The sequence below is a fragment of the Panthera tigris genome, chromosome D1 (assembly GCF_018350195.1).
Source record: "Panthera tigris isolate Pti1 chromosome D1, P.tigris_Pti1_mat1.1, whole genome shotgun sequence".
Taxonomy (NCBI): domain Eukaryota; kingdom Metazoa; phylum Chordata; class Mammalia; order Carnivora; family Felidae; genus Panthera; species Panthera tigris.
This window is the reverse complement of record NC_056669.1, coordinates 6,613,237-6,633,849: the sequence shown is the minus strand read 5'-3', so window position 1 is coordinate 6,633,849 and position 20,613 is coordinate 6,613,237. Positions and strand designations below refer to the sequence as shown.

Below are 20,613 nucleotides of genomic sequence, written 5' to 3'. Positions count from 1 at the left end.
AAAGTGGCAGACTCAATCTATACCCTCAAAAGAAAATCAAGGACGGACAATCAGGAGGCTCAGGGCAGTCACTCAAAAAAAAAAAAAAAAGTTATATTCCCTTGCCCAGTTTTCAGAACCAGAATCCATTGACTTTCGAAGAAACTAGGTCATCGGGAGGAAGAACCCCACAACATCTCAGCAAGCGTACATCGTAATGTTTACTCGCGCCCTTGCCCTTTCCCCAAAAGGCCTACGGCCATTTACTTCGGTAACGATGCGAAGGGGAATGCCCAAGTATTTCAAGGACCGTTTGACGCAGAGTGCCAGCTGACGTGGACATTCAGAGACCTGAAGTGTCATCGTGTCCCCACTGCTAGAAGGGGGACATACGGGGACCAGGTGGTAAATGACACCCGTGACTAGTTCCAGCTCACGGTGGGTCCACCCCACCTACAGATTCACCCGGGGGTCCTTTCCCTCCGTCCTCCAGTGTAGAACCAAAATAGCCACACCGGGTAGTTGGTAACTGGACCGGGGACTAAAAGCTAACGCGATGGAAACGGCCGAAGAGTAGGCTCTGCCCTGGGCAGGAGGAGAAATATTATATCCTGAGGGAAATGGTGCAAATAAGGCTCTTCTTAAAGATTTTAGAATTCGGGGGTGGTAATCCTCCATGCGATCCACCAGTATCACCACTCGTGTTGGAGAATGACAGCAGACTACCAGACTCAACCAACTATGGCACCTGATGTGACGTTTTGCCAATACATTCTTTCCTATCTTCGTCAGAAAAGAGGGTCAGAAACAGGTCACATTCACATGGAATGGACAAGAGTGAAAAAATGTACAGTTTTCCTCTAGGGTGATGCTTACTCTCCTGTCCTTTGTCATACTACAGTCTAGAGACGTCTGGACTGCCTCAGCATCCCGCATGATATACCGATAAAAGACATCATTTGATGTAAGTTGCATGTACTTTAGGCGTGTGAAATAAACCCTATGAGGATTCAGGAACCTGCGGCAAGACGAGAATTTTGAAGGGCCAGGCGATCAGCTGTGTGCTGACATTCTGTCCAAATTAAAGAACAAATTATTGCATCTTGCCATGAAGAAAGAACAAATCCTTGGAGGCCTCCTTAGTTTCTGAAGACAGTCTAGTCCACACCAGATAATACTGCTCTGCCCCATACACCAGGCTTCCAGAAAAGGACAGGGCTCTATAGCAGATCCAAATTGTGGTCCAAGTGGCCCTGCTGCTTGGACACGAAATCAGAAGACCCTATATCATTAGTGGTGGGAAAGACATTGTAGCGTTTACGGTGAGACCCAATGGAAGAATCACAAGCAGTCCCTAGGGTTCCCGATCAAAGTCATTCCATCTAAGCAGGGAATTATATGCCTTTAAAAAACCAATTCTGGCATGAAACTGGGCACTCGTAGAGGCGAAGTGTCTGACCATGAAGTACCAAGTGACTCCGTGGCCATGACTCCCCTTCACGAGTCGGTTTCCTTTAGAGCCGCCAAGCACAACAACACCCTCTTGTAAGATAAAAATGGCAGATCCGGGATCCACCACTGGGTGTGGTGTTGGGGATTCCCTAGACTGAGACCAACCAGCTACTCACTACGGGATGATTACATTGAACCTTTTCCATCTTGGAAGGGGCAGAGATTTGTCCTTACTGGCACAGATACATATTCCGGATATGGTTATGCCTCCAGTGTCTGAAACGCTTTTGGTTGCACTATCATCCTTGAACTCACGGGATGCCTTATCCGGGTGGTGGCCCCCCCATAGCATTGTGTACGATCAAGAAACTAATTTCACAGCAAAGGAAGTGCAGAAGCAGTCCCACACTTGCGGGATTATTGGTCTTCCCACATACTTTATCCCCAGAAGCAGCTGGCCTAACTGGAAGGTAAAATGGCTTCCTGAAGACTCTGCCTCAGAGCCAGATCTAGGAGACGAAACCCAAAAGGACACGGTTGTGTCTTACACACTGCAGTATATGCTTTGAATCAGAGACCCTTATACGCCGTAGTCTCCATTATAGTTTGAATACAGGGTCTGGGAATCATGGACTAGAAATAGGAGTTTTTCTTACTATCATGTGAGCTCATAGATTTAAAAATATTTAATGCCATCTTACGCCACTATTTTTCATTCTGATGCTCGTATTGTCACAGCTCTGGCCTTTTCAGGTTTGTTTCTATGTTCTTTTGGTATGTCCATAGTATTCTTGGATCTCTTCCTTACCTTCTGGCGTGACAAGATGTCCAGGCTCATTTTGTTCACTTGTTGCCCCAGACCAAGAAGCAGCCATTTCACAAAAGAAATGGTGCCTTTTATTTTAAAAGGGAAATAGTAGGGGTGCCTGGGTGGCGCAGTCGGTTAAGTGTCCGACTTCAGCCAGGTCACGATCTCGCGGTCCGGGAGTTCGAGCCCCGCGTCAGGCTCTGGGCTGATGGCTCGGAGCCTGGAGCCTGTTTCCGATTCTGTGTCTCCCTCTCTCTCTGCCCCTCCCCCGTTCATGCTCTGTCTCTCTCTGTCCCAAAAATAAAAAATAAAAAACGTTGAAAAAATAAATAAATAAAAGGGAAATAGTATTTAGAGACCACAGTCTGGGTGCTGATGGACATGGGAAGGGCTTATAGCAGTTGAGTTTGTCGTTCTGACACCGTATTTTAAAACTTCGGTAAATGATTTGGAGCGCCTGGCTGGTTCAGTCGGTGCAGCATGCGACTTTTGATCTTGGGGTTGTGAGTTCGAGCCCCGTGTTGGGTATAGAGATTATTTAAAAATAAAATATTTTTTAAAATCTTTAATAAGTGAAAGTGTGGTATTAGTTCAACAATAGATGATAATCAGTGGAACGGAAGTCTGGAAACAGATTCTGTATAGGTACAGAGAGCGCTAAAATATAGATGTTTAAATCTTCTGGGATAAAGATGAAAATTCAAATGTTTGGAGAAAGGAAGTCGTGACATTGGAACAGTGGACTATTCAGAAAAAAAACACCTATATGACACCATGTACAAATACATCCTGACATATAAAAGTGCAAATGTAAAACACAAAATGTAGGACAGTGTTTATAATTTTTGGCTAGGGAAGACATTCCTAATCAAGACATAAATCCTAGAAGATATGAAGAAAAATGAAAACTTTACAACAAAAGGTAATATACAAGCTATAACTGGCTGTAAGAGAAAAATTTCAACACAAAACAAAGTATCTCTGTCCATACTATAGAAAATGTTCTTGGGGCGCCTGGGTGGCTCAGTCGGTTGAGGATCCGACTTTGGCTCAGGTCATGATGTCATGGTTTATGGGTTTGAGCCCCGTGTCGGGCTCTGTGCCGAGAGAGAGTGAACGAGCAGGGCAAGGGCAGAGAGAGGGAGAGAGAGAATATCCCAAGCAGGCTTCACACTGTCAGTGCATGGCCCAAAGCAGAGCTTGAACTCACGAAATATGAGATCACGACTTGAGCTGAAATCAAGAGTCGGATGACTGACTAAGCCACCCAGGCATCCCTCTTATAAAATCTTTTTGAAAATAACACTGGCCTACTCTTTCTTTTTTTTAATGTTTATTTATTTTTGAGAGAGAGAGAGAGAGACAGAGGATGAGCATGAGCGGGGGAGGGGCAGAATGAGAGGGAGACACAGAATCCGAAGCAGGATCCAGGCTCCGAGCTGTCAACACAGAGCCCAGTGCAGGGCTTGAAACTCACGAACTGAGAGATCATGACCTGAGCTGAAGTCAGGGGCTCAACCCACTGAGCCACCCAAGCACTCCTGGCCTACTCTTTTTAACAGAAATTTGGCAGGGTGCCTGGGTGGCTCAGTGGGTTAAGCGTCTGACTTTGGCTCAGCTCATGATCTCACGGTTTGTGAGTTAGCGTCTACATCAGGTGAACATAAGCCCTGCTTTGGGTGAGCCCCACTTCTCTCTCAAAAAAAAGGGGGGGAGGGGGAGGGGGAATTTGGCAATATCGACTAAAATTTGCACAATGACATTTGACCACGCATACATCTAGGACATCAGACAAAATAACACGTTTTCCCAACACCTATATCCACCAATATGTTCACTGTAACATTATTTATAGTAGAAAAAATTGGAAACAATCTAAACGTCTATTAATGAGAGTGGCTAAAGAAATGATATTTCCCTGTATATATTGCGTTTTGTGAAGTTGTCGAAATGAGTGTATATTAAAATGAAAGATATCGCCAAGACTCTGTTATGTGCAAAAAGCAAGTTACAGAATAGTGTTTTAACAGATCTTATTTGTGTGTTCCTTGTCCATTATATTTGTGTGTATCATCTGTATAAACACATAGGAAAAAGGCGTGAAGGATAAACATAGAATTGCGAATGATGATTTTTCTCTTAAAGGGGAATGGACCCAGGGAGGGCAAAAAGAAGTTTTCACCTTCCACTTTATATCTCTATTATTAGACATTTTTCTTTTTGCAACATGGCTGTATTATTACAAAGGGGGGAAATACCTTAAATGTTGAAATCGTTATTTTCAGGGGACGGGTCTAATGGTGATTTTTCCCTCTTCTTTCTATTGTTCTATATTTTCCAAATTTTGTACAGTGAGCTAGTATTTGCACAGTGGGGATTCCTTTATTAAAATAATGGTACTGGGGGAGACGCCTGGGTGGCTCAGTCGGTTGAGCGTCCAACTTCGGCTCAGGTCATGATCTCGCGGTCCGTGAGTTCGAGCCCCGCGTCGGGCTCTGTGCTGACCACTCAGAGCCTGGAGCCTGTTTCAGATTCTGTGTCTCCCTCTCTCTCTGACCCTCCCCTGTTCATGCTCTGTCTCTCTCTGTCTCAAAAATAAATAAACATTAAAAAATAATGGTACTGGGGCATCTGGCTGGCTTACCTGGTAGAGCGTGAAACTCTTGATCTCAGGATCGTGAGTTTGAGCCCCGAGTCGGGCTCTGTGCTGACAGCTCAGAGCCTGGAGCCTGCTTCAGATTCTGTGCCTCCCTCTCTCCCTGCCCCTGCCCAACTCGTGCTCTGTCTCTCTCTCTCTGCCTCTCAAAAATAAATAAAACATTAACAAATTTAAAAAAGAAAAAGAAAAATCATCTAATAATACATCTTAAACAGGTAAATTGTAAGTTATATGTCAATAAAGTTATTTCCAAAAAATCTCTTAAAAACCCATGCTACTGATAATCATGTTATATATAACTAAGAGGCCCAATCCTTTGGCCCATGCTCCTTACCACACGGCACACACACACTCGCTGTTCTGGTGATGACTGTTTCTAGTGCAGCTGCTGAGACGCGACGGCCACACCCATTTGAGTACCTGTCCATTTGCTCCGGTGTGGTGGGTGGTCGCCAGTCTTCCCCAGGAACTGTACCATCTTCTGTTTGTCCTGCTAAAGCATTCTCCCCTGACTCTAAGAATCAAATCATTGCAAAGAGTAGCGACCATTCACGATGATCTGTAAGACTGCCTTTATCAACAATTAGTTTGTGGCACACCGGGGACTAAAACCGGCTTCTTGGCGTTTCGGTGGTTATAAGAGTAATGCTAAAGGGGCACCTGGGTGGCTCAGTCGGTTGAGCCTCCGACTCTGGACATCAGCTCAGGTCATGATCCCAGGGTTGTGGGATCAAGCCTCGCACCAGGCTCTGGGCTGAGCATGGAGTCTGCTTAGGATTCTCTGCCCCTCTACCCTGCTCTTGCTCTCTCTCTTTAAAAACAACAACAGAAAGATGACATTTCTCAAGTGCTTACTATGTGCAAAGCACTGTTTTAAATATTTTACATGTATAAGTGGTTATATATGCAGAAGTTCTAAATTTTTTTTGTGAGATTGAACAGCTCTATTTAAAATTTAATAAGCTCTTGCTATGTGCAAGGCTGAAGGATGACAAAGATGATCTTACTAAAAAAAGTCACAAATTCTGAGTTATCTCTCAAGGCATAATAAAAGACTATCATCCTTTTAAGTAATTTGGAAACCCAAAAAGCTCTGAGAGTCTACAATTCTTTTTTTTTTTTTAATTTTTTAATGTTTTATTTTATTTCTGACAGAGAGAGAGAGACAGAGTGTGAGAGAGGGAGGGGCAGAGAGAGAGGGAGACACAGAATCCGAAGCAGGCTCCAGGCTCCGAGCTGTCAGCACAGAGCCCGATGCAGGGCTCGAACCCTCAAACCGTGAGATCATGACCTGAGCGAAGTCGGATGCCCAACCAACTCAGCCACCCAGGCGCCCCATCTGAGAGTCTACAATTCTTTTGATAACTCACTTGGCAGCAAACAATCTGACCTTAATTGGTGACAGGTTATCTACAGACATTCTTTTAGTGTAAATATTTACACATTTTGCTGCACATATATACCTGTTCGATCATGGAGTTCTGCCTCACACTTCACCAGGATTACGTAATATAAATAGGATTTCAGATCTCTTGGTTCTTCTTTGCACTTCATTTGTAAACACACACACACACACACACACACACAGATGCATGTCATTGGAGTTAAGTGGTTGTTTCTGTTTTGAAAGCACCACGAAAGATGGTTCCCCAAAGATGGATAATGTAACAACCTTGTGACAACCATAGTTCTCATTCTTTTTATTCATTATTTAAAATCAAGTAACACTCATAACATACTTCAAAAAATGTAAACCATATCTTTCTCCCATTGGTTTTCATTCTAAGGAAAAAAAATGGCAAGAGATGATTATAGCAAAACAAGTTTCTCCATGGAATGTGTAAATTAAAACCATGTATATGAGACTCACATTTAATAGGATTAATTCAACATAATAACCATTGATTGCTAGTCACCAAAGTTCACATCAATGAGACAATGTTTTAGGCACCATTTAAAAAAAAGACAAAAAAAATTTACCCAGAGAGATAACAATAAGGAACATTAACTTTAAAAATAATCTTAAAATTGTTTCTTTTCTCTTCATTTACTCTCCAACATGATTATGCGTAATAAGCGAACCAGAGTCTGTAATGATTGACACAGATTGTTACAGTTCAGCACTCGTGTGTCTACCGTCATTCTAGGATTATAGAAACACCAAGTCATGTAGTCGTTCACCCAAATTCGGGAGAATGGTTTGCTAGTTATTTTGGTATCAGGTGAAGATTGGTCACTCAGGAAGGTTTAGTGAAGACACGGGGATTTAGAAAGATCTGGATTCGGAACCAGAGACAACTTTTTACCAGCTGTGAAATTTCCAAGAGTTAAGCTTCTTGTTGGGAACATACTCTATTTTAAAACACAAAGGATCTAACTTTAAAGCCTTTATAGTCTTTCTTCTTTTTTTTTTCTTAAAGATTACATGCTTCCTTTGCATTTCCAACTAAATCTTTGCAGGCAGTTACTGGGGAACAAATGAATCAGCTTATGAAATGAGTCTTTAGTCTTTCACATCCTTGTCACTCGGTCAGACCTAAGGAAATTATTCAAATATAGTGCACTCTTTGAAGTCTGCGAGGCTTTGTACTTGATTGAACCAAAGGCAATATAGAATCAAAAGTACTCTTAAAAGGATTTTATTAATCCATAGATTCAGTTTTTGAATACTATAAAGTTGGATTAATAGATTGGGAAAGTCCTCTTAATGGTAATAAAGGCTGCTTTGGTCGCCCCTGGAAACAATCGTGGAGTATTTTGAGGCTTTTGGAAATCTAGTGTAAACTCTCCAAGAAATCTTGTTTGCTACTATTATGTACATAAAGGCCACATTTAAAAGCATTCTGTTTACAAAATCATTTTGGCTTCAGCTTACCATTTAATGAACATCACATTACTGTATGCGAAGTGTTAATACAGTTCAAGAGGAGAAGCATTTCTCAGGGAAAGGGTATCATATGATTAGATAGTTTTTCATTTCCTTTTTATCATGTTTATTAAAAATAGTAATTAGCTACATCATCCGTTAGTTTTAAATTTTAAATTTAAATAGGTTTAAATTTAAATTGAATAATTGAAATGAAATAATATCAATGGTATCTGATTCAAGTATACCTGACTTCTAAGACACTTAGTCAAAATGTTTTGCCTGGAGCAAACATTTTTACTATCTCGGTGTCACTATCCACATTCTCCATAACGATGTGTAAGAAAATAGGTCAGTTATTTTATATAGATATATCTATATGGATAAAGATATCTGGCTAAGGTTATACAGAAATTTGGCAACCTTGCATAAGAACTCAGATCTTTGTAGTTATTGTTCATTTTAATATTGTTGTACCACAAACCACTCTTCCATAACCTCAAAATTATATGGCCAATTTTAGAATTTTGTGGATTCAGTTAGATCACATTTTCCCTTTTCTTCAGCACACACACACACACACACACACACACACACACACCCCTGACACAGCATGGTAATGAAAAGAACCCCAACTAAGGTATAAGGAGAACTAGAGATCTAGGCTTGCTTCTGCTCATGTGTGATCTTGGTTAAGCATCAACTTTGGGGGTCCTGCATTTCCGTTTGTTTCTTCTGCCTCCTTAGTTCTATTCTAAGTCTTGAAAAACATCAGAACCCTTTAGCCTGAATGTTCGTTTTACCCCTCCATTAGTATTGTAAAGGGTGTCCAGAAGTTAAATCATATTTTATATTTTAGTTGTTTAACTTCACAAGTAGGCACAGGTGCCTGTTTAAACTTTAAACTGTTGTGAGATACCCAGTTTTTGAGTTGGTGCCATTTTGGACTGGTGCAAAACTGTAACGTAAGATTTAAAACGGTAGCAGTAAAAATAAATTGTTTCACATTTGGCGGGGACAGGTATTCTTACCTGATCAATTACAGTTTGAACTCACTCAAGTGAAACGAATGCAAGGAGATCAAGAAAATGTTGACAATACAACTATTCAAAATCTTATAGTGATGTTATAATTTATATTCTTCTCTCCATAAGCACTATTAAAAATACTTCCATGAACCTAGAAAATGTACAATTATTTAAAATATAATCAAATATCTACTTCAAAGATGCACAAAACCACATTCAAACATGATTCCGGATGGAGTTATGTCTCCTGGGATTTCCTTCCCAATCATTTCCACTTGGGAGGAGCAGTGTTTCAGGGCACGAGGGCACAGGGCATACATGAAACCAAGAGATCCCTCAGGTCCAGGAAAGCCTGCACCTTCCTCTGCTCCCTCTGCAGAATGTGGAAATGGGAAAGAATATGAGAAAACAACATTTTCATCCATTGTAAATATAATAGTATGCCCGTGAGCAGCTGAGACCAAGCTCATTATGTGTTTGCACAATGCTTTCTCTGTTTACAAAGCTTTGTCACATGATTCGCTTGATTCTCAAAATTAGTCCATGAAACACAATAAATGGGGTTATTATTCTCATCTTACAGTTAAGACAATGGATGCTTAGCAAGGTTAAGTGACTCACTCGTGTTCAGATACCGGTACAGCAAAGGCAAGCTTAGAACCCAGGTATTCTGATTTCTCGTTAAATATTCTTTCCACCATATCACTTTGGTTTTCAAACAAATGAAGATACTGTAGGTTGACAGTAAACCTCATAATTCCAAAAAGGTGGCTGCATTTGGTGCCCCTTTGTGATTGGGAATGCTTCACAGAACAGAACAGAAATGTATGTTGTAAACTATTGTTATCAAAATGTCCCTTCCAGGAGGAGAATTTAATCAATAAGTTAAAAATTAGAAAACTCAAAAGTCATTTTATAGCCTTAACTCAGTATTCTATCTTTAATTTTACTGAAACGCAGTTTGAATGCTAAATATATCAAACATCTAACCAATCTTCCTTGCAGAAAAATCTTTCTTTCCTATACTTTTCTTGTCCCAGAACCGGGAAATTCAGAAACTTAATTGGACAAAAAAGCGATCACTAAAAACATTCCTTATTTACCTATACTGATAATTTTGACAACAGTTCAAGGTAAATTGCATTTACTTTCTTTGAAAATGTCGGTATATAAACGAACTTTTCTTGTCTAAATAAGGACAATATACTATAACATCAAAACACTTGCTGATGAATGGTCCTTCATTTTTATTTTTACAAATATTTGCGATAAAATATTTTGCTTGGATCCTTAGATATCTTTACAAAACATAAATCTATCAAGAGCAAGAAATCAGAGAACAAAAATGAGTATAAAACTTATTTTCTTACGTTCAGGCAAATTAAGGGAGGATAAATATTTCAAAGAATGGTTTAAAATCTGGCACATTAAATATGGAATTACTATTTTCGTCCTAGTTGATGATACCTCTGAGATCGTTTCCTTTGTAAGCAAACACTGCACTTTTAAATCCGCTTTGCTATTCTGCATTAACAGATGAGCTCAGGAGAACGTAATTCCTGATAGAATCTTTTCGATCAGATTATATATGCACAAAAAACCCATTTCAAACTGTCAAGAAAAATGAGTAATATTGGTATATGTGAACGTTAAGGTTAGCTATGTGCTAACAAAGGGAGAACGGGGATCATTCCGGAGACACTCCAGTTTCAAGAAGAGGTTGTCTGCTTTGCCTGATAATTTAGCACAACCCCCAATCTGGTAGTGTCACCAGCAAGCATAGGGCTCTGCATTAAATACCTAACAAAATAGCATTAGCATCGATTTATAACTGTGTCCTAAATGCTGCCATTGCGTCTCCTGCTGAAGTTAACATTGGTATTGATCCTGGGATGACACCCAGTCTGTTCACGGGAGTCCTCTGGCCTGTGGGAAGTCAGCAGAAGCATTCTTTCCTGGGTTTTACCGCTTCCTCAGAAGAATGCACCGTATTTGGAACAAAGCCGCTTTTAACCCCTTCCCAGCCATCTTGAATACAAATCTCTCCCCTTTTGATAAGTTCATATATGTCTCTGGTCAGGATTGTAAAGGATTCCTCCACATTTGTGGCATCCTTTGCTGAGGTTTCTATATACTTCATACCACAGTCTGCTGACAGCTTTTCAGCTTCTTCCCTTGTAACCTGACGTCGCGAAGCCAGGTCACATTTATGTCCCACCAGCAGAAATACAATCCGAAATGGCTGTACGTGCATTTTTGCTTCTTCCAGCCAATCTTTCACGTGTTCAAAAGATCGTCGGTTGGTAATGTCAAATACTAAAAATCCGCCAACTGAGTTGCGGTAATAAGATCGAGTTATTGATCTGAAAAATAAATAGAAAAACAGGTTGTGAAAGAATAAGTTGTTCTGCTCCCACCGTAATAAAATCTGAAGGTGACGTAATGTGACTTCACTAGAATTTATAAACCAAATAGAAAGTGTCTTTTTTTTTTTTTAATATTTATTTATTTTTGAGAGGCAGAGACCCAGCACGAGCAGGTGAGGGACAGAGAGAGGGAGACACAGAATCCGAAGCAGGCTCCAGGCTTTGAGCTGTCAGCACAGAACCTGATGCGGGGCTCGAACTCACGAATAGTGAGATCATGACCTGAGCTGAAGTCAGACGCTTAACCAACTGAGCCACCCAGGCGCCCCAGCCAAATAGGAAGTGTCTTAAGTGAACAAAAATATTCTGAGACTAAGAGGAGAGCAGGTTTCATCCACTGACAGAACATTAAAGTGTAGTTATTTTCAGATAGATAAATAAGCACTTACATGGTATGTTATCTCACACTTAAGACTATGTGTTTTTATTTTAAAGTATCTGATAGGGGGGCGCCTGGGTGGCTCAGCCGGTTGAGCGTCCAACTTGGGCTCAGGTCATGACCTCACAGTTTGTGAGTTCGAGCCCTCTTTGGGGCTCTGTGCTGACAGCTCAGAGCCTGGAGCCTGCTTCAGATTCTGTGTCTCCTTCTCTCTCTGCCCCCCCACCCCCCGACGTGTGTCCTGTCTCTCTCTCTCTCTCTCTCTCAAAATAAACATAATAACAACAACAACAAAAAAGTATCTGATAGATTATTACATTACTGTGATTAAAAATATGACGATAGGAAGATTTGGTGAAGATTTGGCAGAGGTTACCCAACAAACCAGATCTTAAGAATTTCTCTGTCCCTGTCATTTAATTCAAGGAGCCCCTCTCCCCATCAGTTGAGAAAGAAGAAACAAAGCCAAGCCTGTTATAACGTGCGTTACAGGAATGGTCCTGTGTGATACCTATTCGAGAAACAGGAAGTTGCTTGCACATGGGTTATGAATCTGTGCTAGGCATTCCATTTGGCCCTTAAATCTAGTGTCTGCTCTTGTCTGGGCCTTGGGAAGGTGTCATCTACGGAAAGCTTTTCCACACTTCCTTGTCCTTGGGCTTGCTGTGGGACTTAGCCAATGGAGGCATCAGCTGGTGACCAGAGGAAGGAGGTCAGGGTATCTACCCTTCTTTGTCTCCCCTAGACCCTGGCTTGGCAGTAGCTTGTTCCTATTTCTGGTCAAGGTTCCCGTTGGGTAGTGCCTTTCTCATGGGTTCTGCTGGGTTCAGGTAATCCCATTCTCTTTCCTGTCTCTTTTGGCCGGTGAATGGCTTCTCACTGTGGCTAACTCTTTTTTTTTTTTTAATTTTTCAAAAAAAATTAAAAAAAAATTTTTTTTAAACATTTATTTATTTTCGAGACAGAGAGAGAGAGAGAGAGAGAGAGAGCATGAACAGGGGAGGGTCAGAGGAAGAGGGAGACACAGAATCCGAAACAGGCTACAGGCTCTGAGCTGTCAGCACAGAGCCTGACGCGGGGCTTGAACCCACAGACCACGAGATCATGACCTGAGCTGAAGTCGGACGCTTAACCGACTGAGCCACCCAGGCGCTCCTCAAAAATGTTTTAATTTATTTTTGAAGGAGAGAGAGAGACAGAGCATGAGTGGGGGAGGAGCAGAGAGAGGGGGGACACAGAATCCGAACCAGGCTCCACACAGGGCTCGAACTCACGAATCATGAGATCATGACCTGAGCCGAAGCTGGACGCTCAACCAGCTGAGCCACCCAGGCGCCCCTCGCTGTGGGTAACTCTGAACACCTCACCATCCTTTTTTGGTGACCTTGCCCATACATATCTCCAGAAATAGTCACTTGGTTAAACTTTCAGTTAACCCTCAAGTGTGCTGTTCCTATCTGTTTTCTTTCTTTCTTTTTTTAAGTTTATTAATTTATTTTGATAGAGAGGGAGTGTGTGTGCGCACGTGTGTGTGAGCAGAGGAGGGGCAGAGAGAGAGAAAGAGAATCCCAAGCAGGCTCTGCACTGTCAGCATAGAGCCTTACGCGGGGCTGGATCCCCTGAACCGTGATATCATGACCTGAGCCGAAATCAAGAATTGGATGCTTAACCGACTGAGCTATCCGGGCGCCCCTGTGCTATTTTCTGATTGAATCATGAGGCAAGGTGGCAAGGCCACACTATTTTATATATCTTGCTTTTACGTGTTATTTTTCTACCTAGAATGTCTTCTACCCTTTTCTGCCTACCAAACTCCTATTTCTCCTTCAAGAGTCGGCTCAAAAATCATAAATATGAGAAGTCTTCCCTGTCACTGACCTCTTGTTCCCCACCTCTCTTAGGCAATCTCTTATAATTCCATTGAGCCTTTGGCATACCGCCATTATGATTACGTCCACTTTCACAATGTACTGATGGGATTGGCTGGGATGTCTCCCACGCAGTTCAAGGCTCCTTGAGGGTCAAACATGTTTCCTCTATGTATCTAACAATCCTATTGCCTGGCAAATGATAGATGCTACTTGATATCTGTCATATCGGATTAAGTAATCTTATTGGAGAGGGAAGTGCTAAATGCTGTAGGAGGCACAGGTCACGTGTGTCTCGGTTTCCAAGTCGTCAGTGACCTCGAGCATTGAGATGAGCCTCTCTTACTTGCCTGGCCATGAGAGATCTTTGTGGAAGGCCAGTGGGTCACTGGGGCTCTCTCTACCTCTTCCACGCCTTCCTTAGTACCATTTGCTGTGGGAGTGTGAAGAAAGTATCTTTACCTCTTCTTTCTTTCCCTTTCTCCCGCTTCCCTGTTTTTCCTCAGAATTCTTAGCAGAGAGATTCTCAAGTGAATATTTTAGGAATATTTTCTGAAGGACTACTGCATTCTACGGCCACTGACAATAAGAAAAATCTCCCACTATATTTGTCAGGCTACAAATACTGCAGTTCGTTTAAGTTGCTGCTTTAAAAAAAAAATGAGGCATAATTTGTTATTGTTTTGCTTTTCATCTTTATATGTGTGAATTTAGGTAGATGTGTGGCGCCTTAAGAGAAACCTAATTAAGGCTATGTGATTGAACTGAAAGCTTTAATTTACTCAGCACTGAGTTGGCATTACTTTTATTCTCCCTCCTCTTTAATTTGCCATTAGTTTAATTTATAAAAACATACTTTTGTGGTTGAAAACTCAATGTTGAGATGCTCGTATATTAGGCAGAGGCATGTCTTACACTGGAGAAAATGCCATGTTTTCCAGGCCTGTGTGTTTAATTTTGCAACCATATTAAGAATACAGTTGGCAAATCATTCTACAGAACAAAATTATAGCAAATTCTATGCCATATACACTATAGAAACAGCCCTTATTAATGATTAGTTGGGATAAATGATCTCAATATGACATCTGCCATTTTCCATATAATAACTTGGCCTTCAGTTTCTGTGTGTGGGTACGGATATTAGTTTAGAATTCTGATATGGTTAGGCTTCAGATTCAGATACAGTTGTGCCCTGGGGTAGGTTTTCCCTAACACAGTTGGGCATCCTTACTGTCAGTTATTTAGGGGAAGACACAGGCTTACCGACTGAAACTGGACCTTGAAAGGGAGCGTGTATCTTTCTCTGGACCTCCTTTCTTGGGTAACACTTAGGTATCCATAAGTTCTCGAGAGTATTATAGGTAGGCTACAGATCCTAAAATAACTATGTAGGTCAGCCTCCCTGTAAAGAATTTGAGTTGATGATAAGAATTCTTTTTTTTTAATTTTTTAAATGTTTATTTACTTTTGAGAGAGAGAGACAGAGCATGAACAGGGGAGGGGCAGAGAGAGGGACACACAGAATCTGAAGCAGACCCCAGGTTCTGAGCTGTCAGCACAGAGCCTGATGCGGGGCTTGAACTCACGAACTGTGAGATTGTGACTTGAGTTGAAGTTGGATGCTCAACCAACTGAGCCACCCAGGCACCCTGGGGTAACAATTCTTTATAAGCAACAACATCTTGCTGCAGGTTACTTTATAACCATTTTCTTCTGGACTCTGAAAGTCTCACTGAATGAATGGATTAAAGAAAAGAAAAAAATATCGGGGGGGGGGGAGGGCGGGCCATGGAAGGAAAGAAGGAAGAGAAGGGAGAGAGAAATAAATGAATGCATTCCGATCTGGTCTCAGGTGTGCTTTGGGAAAGTTAAGAGTTATGATGCTACCCTCTGGCGAGACTGGAAAGGGGATAAATCTAGCATGATGGTGATATAATGGGGAAGGTGAATCATGGAAGATCTTTGTCCCCCCCCAAGTGGAAGATCTCCTTTTTTATTTTTAATGTTTATTTATTTTTGAGAGGGAGAAAGAGCACGAACGGGGGAGGTGCAGAGAAAGAGGGAGACACATAATCTGAAGCAGGCTCCAGGCTTTGAGCTGTCAGCACAGAGCCTGACGCGGGGCTCGAACCCACGGACCGTGAGATCATGACCTGAGCTGAAGTCGGAGGCTCAACCAACTGAGCCACCCAGGCGCCCCAGAAGATCTCCTTTTGATTATAAAAGAAACCTCCTTCTTTTATACCTTGAAAACTACACTATTAGGAACTTCCATCCCATTTTAAAGAACAGTCTCCTCTTGGAATGTTTTCCCCTCCTCCTTGCCTTACCGAAAGCTGCTGTATTTAATTTCATTTCCTGACCACACGGCTTCCCCCCCCGCAACACGTTCAAGTTGTTCATTCTGTAGGCGCAAGAGGCGGTGGCTTCTGCTTCCCAGGGTCACTTCCAGAGAACTGTCTCCCAACTCCAGTTGTAAAAAAGAAAAGAAAAGAAAAGAAAAGAAAAGAAAAGAAAAGAAAAGAAAAGAAAAGAAAAGAAAAGAAATTCCCTGCTCCTTTGAGGCTTCTGCCATCTGGCTCTATCATCTTCTGTCACCTGCCAAGTGCGAGGTCATTCCCCGCATGCTGAAGACTCAAGCACTTTGCTTCGTTTTTTCCATCGCACTTCCTCTCATTCTGTTCGTTGATTTCAACACTTATTTGGAGGAGCTGTCTGGTGTCATCTCTGTTACCTAATTTCTTCATTTCTTTTCTTTTTTTTTTTGTAATGTTTATTTATTTTTGAGAAAGAGATAGAGGGAGCACGAGCAGGAGAAGGGCTGAGAGAGAGGGAGACAGAATCCAAAGCAGGCTCCAGGCTCTGAGATGTCAGCACAGAGCCCGACGCAGAGCTCGAACTCAGGAACCATGAAATCATGACCTGAGCTGAAATCAGATGCCAACTGAGCCATTCGGTCGCCCTGTGGCTTCCTCATTTCTAATGAACTATTCTCGTCATTCTTTCTCACCTACTTCCTTTTCGTCATCAGAAATTCACTACTTCCAAAACTGCAAATATACAGCCTACGTTTTGATTAAAATCTCATAGCCTGCAGCATATTTTTACTGTGATAATTTCAAAATGTTATCAAGATTTGTAATCTACTCAGCAATTCCATGACTTGCTATCCATTAATACCCTCCTATTTTTACTGCCTTCCATGAGACATCACTATAATTGTTCTCTTAGAAATATCAAAATTCCCAAGCTCCTCCCCCCCACTGCTATACTCATCTGGGAAAACTACCTCCGGATCAGGCCAGCGTGCAGCCGAATGTTTCTGGGGAAGATCACTCAACCAGGCAGGCTGGTGTCACTATGAATTAATTATAACCACTTCCATGTAGACCCTCATCACTGCAAAGGAATAGCGCTGGTTCAGGAGAAACTCTTCTCCCTCTTCCCTCACATTTAGGCTTCTACCATAGGAAGAAACAGGATTTCCATTTCGAACTTTTTCTCCCCACGAAGCAGAACGGGAGGAACACTCTACTCCTCTCATTAGACACCTGCATTGAAGGAAAAATGGCGGTTGTTTGGTCAGAATCTGTTTCTCAGGTTGGTGGGCAGAATCACTGTGTTCAAGGCTAGTACTCTTGCGTACCATCCTTCTCCACTGCCTTCCACTTTCTGAATCCAGGATGTTGGGTTGCTAATTGTGAGAGGTAGTGGGCGCCGTGTCTATGCTCATCACTGATTATCCAGTGATTCTCAAGGGCCTGGCACAAAGTGGGCACTCAGTACGTTCTTAGTGAGGGAATAAATGATTGATTTGGTAAAGCCATGAACACAGCCATTGGGGAAATGGGAGAAATGGCAGAGAGAATGAGAACGTTTGAGGGAAAGAGATACTAGTGTGAAAAAAGAACATTAAGATCATGTCGGTGCCCAACATTAAGATCTATTAGCAGCATGTTATGTTCTCACACCAAGGTCACTGAGTTGCTATGAGTGTGCCAGTGGCAGGGGAGAGTGGGTAAATGAAATATATATCCACGTATCCTAAATATATATCCCATGAAAATACGGTAGTCAGTAATTTCTGTGAAGTGTCTTGGGGGACAGGGATCTCTTAATCTGAGGCATGCTGTGAAAACCTCTCCAAAGACAAGCTGTGGTATCTTATGCCCCCTACCAAGAAGAAAAAAGCCTAATACTTGGTGGGCCTTTTTGGCTCTTGGAGGACACTAGTATAGTATCCGAATCTACCTCTCTGACCCATTTAGTGGGACAGCCAGTAGGCCACTAGCTTGAACAGGGCTGAAGGCAAGAGACGTCCCTTCAGCTGGTCCAAGCAACAATACAAGCAGCTTTGCTACTTGGCCCATGGTCCATCAGACCTAACGGTGCTTGCCTGAAGTACCTATGGCAGACTGGGATGCTCTATCAGGCCCGGGGAGGGACCCATCGGACAATTACAGGAGTGGCATTTGGGAAGAAAGGTACACCCTTTTTGCCAAAAGCCATCATACTTTTGAGAAGTAGTTCTTGGCTTACAACCTGGCTTTGACAGAGACCAAATGCCTAGCTGTGGGACACCAAGTGACTGTGTAATCTGAGTGCTCATCAGGAGCTAGGTATTCTCGTTTCATCAGGCTGGATCTTAGTCACCAAGCGGAAGCCATATATACACGTAAGACAGGGGTAGATCCTAAGGGGACCTGGAGTGACAAGGCTCACACCCCAAGCAGGCCTGCTTTTGCAGGACCCTCTCAACCCATGGCCTCATCTGGACTTCCCCATAACTGAAGAGGAAGAAACTCAAGTCTGCCTCACACATGGCGCTGCACACTATGCTGACAATGGTCAACCCCGCTCCACCATGGACTTGAAGGTCAGTGGAAAAGAGACCCCTCCCGTTCCTGGAACTTCTAGTGGAACTTTTTGCAGAGGAAGAGATGGAGACAGGTAGGCAGGGATCTACACCAATTCATGAGCAGAGGCTAAAGGTTTGGCATGGTGGAAAAAACAAGATCAGGGGACTGATAAGAAGGAGGTCTGGGGAAGAAGAGGTATGCAGATGGGTCTAGAGCACATGAATCCTTGTATTCTGTGTGAATACGCACCCCAGCCTCCCCTCTGTGGAGGAGTTCCTAATAACTGGCGAAACAAAATATCCTGCCCTACCATTATCTGTCAGTATTTCTACCCCAGTTTGGACTCAAAGACATCATGGCAGAAAGACGGAGGCTGTGACTGGGCTCAACAAAGACAGAGTTCTCTCTCCTGGACTGTCACTGTTTAATAGTTAACTGTCCATCGCTTTTCGGCCTTTGGGCTAAGATCAAGTGCAGTATCTGTTCTTTTCAGCGTAATAGTTAACTTTCGAGCAGCTACTGACACTTTTGGTATGGCATCTTACTCTGGGGGGACCATGACGGAAGGGACACTGATGCGTCCTCGCTGTAACAGACGTTTACGCTGGACTCAAACCATGCCAGCACCGCCGTCTATGAACTTACAGAATCCCTTACATCTAGACATGGTATCCCACACTTGGCTGCAGATCAAAGATCTCACTTAGCCGAGGAGGAGACAGGGAAATGGACGGGTGCCATGGGATTCGTTGATCTTACCATGTCACAATCACCTACAAGCATCTGGCCTTATAAAACCGTGGAATGGGCTAAGATTCTGTTACACCAATGTCCAGGAGGTAACACCTTGTGAGATTTTGGGATGACCCACGACATTTGTGTTTTAAACTAGCGAGGGATACAGTGTGTGTGTGTGTGTGTGGTGGGGTGGGGGGGTCCTCAGGCACAGATGCTGTGGTTTGGGAAACAAAGGGTGGAGGTGGGGTGATGGTACCTCTCACAATCGCACTTAATGAGTCACTACAATTTTTTGTTGCTTCTAATCCCTGTGACTCTGAACTCTGCTGATGTCAAGGTTTTAGTATCCAAAGGAGAAACGCTTTCACTAGAGAACCCTGTGATGCTTCCACCAAATCAGCTGAGACTGCCAACTGGTCATTTGGGGCTTCTTATGGAAGTGGGAGAACAGGCAAAAAAGGGGCAACAATATGGTGAGGACCACACTGGCCCCCCGTGGTGCCTGCTGCCCAGAATGCCTGCGATCTTTCGACTCATTCCAAGCCCGGTCCGCCCAGCTCCCAGTCATGTCTCTGTGCCTCAGACACGCTTCCAGTAACTTTCGTTTTAGATTAGGGTCCTCAAGCCGCTTTTGGTACTGGGGGCCAAAGCCCCGGTCGATAGTGTCCGCACAGTTTGTAAGGGAAGAGGGCAGAAAACAAAGCAACAGACATTTTGTAACGTTCAACATGGTTTCGTGAAGCCAAAACTCATTTTTCTTTGGAATTATTGTGGGTAAGCAACACATAAGATGAGATCCACCCTCCTAACAATTTTTAAAGCGTGCACTACACTATCGTCAGCTGCAAGCACGGTGCCATACGGCGGATCTCTAGAACTGTCTCATCTTGCATGACTGACACTCCATTCCCGTCAAACAGCAGCTCATTTCCTCCTCTTCCCCACTCCAGCCTCTGGTAACCACTATGCTTTCCGATTCCATGAGTCTGACTACTTTAGGCAACTTGTATCCATAGAATCACGCAGCATTTGTCCTTCTGTAACTGGCTTATTTCACTCAGCATAATGTCCTCAAGGGTCACCCATGTCATAGCATGTGACAGGATTTCCTTTTTTTTTTTATGATTGAAGACTATTCAACGGTATGTTTATACCATGTTTTCTTTTAACCATTCATCTGCAAAGTTTGTTTATTTTTTTTTTGGGAGAGAGAAAGAGCATGAGTCGGGGGGGAGGGGTAGAGAGCGAGGGAGACAGAGGATCTGAAGTGGGCTCTAAGCTGCCAGCACAGAGTCCGACGTGGGCTCAAACTCATGCACTGTGAGATCACAACATGAGCCAAAGTTGGGCACTTAACCGCCTGAGCCACCCAGGAGCCGCAGTTTATTCTTTTTTTAATTTTTAAAAACTTTAAAAAATGTTTACTTATTTTTGAGAGAAAGAGAGAGAGAGCACGAACAGGGAGGGGCAGAAAGAGAGGGAGACACAGAACGTGAAGCAGGCTCCGGGCTCCGAGCTGTCAGCACAGAGCCCGATGTGGGGCTCGAA

At 42.8% G+C, this 20,613-nt stretch overlaps 1 protein-coding gene and 1 pseudogene across 1 annotated transcript in view; one reads left to right on the top strand and one right to left on the bottom strand.

Moving 5' to 3' along the window:
- Positions 1–7,197: 7,197 nt before the first annotated feature.
- The window catches only part of RAB39A (RAB39A, member RAS oncogene family), a 30,284-nt gene continuing 16,868 nt past the window's right edge, over positions 7,198–20,613 (bottom strand). Inside the window, exon 2 of the mRNA XM_042959716.1 lies at positions 7,198–11,155. Within this exon, the coding sequence (XP_042815650.1) occupies positions 10,729–11,155 (427 nt within the window). The 3' untranslated portion in view covers positions 7,198–10,728. The remainder of the gene's footprint in view (positions 11,156–20,613) is intronic.
- On the top strand, positions 18,769–18,942 carry LOC122231641 (annotated as a pseudogene).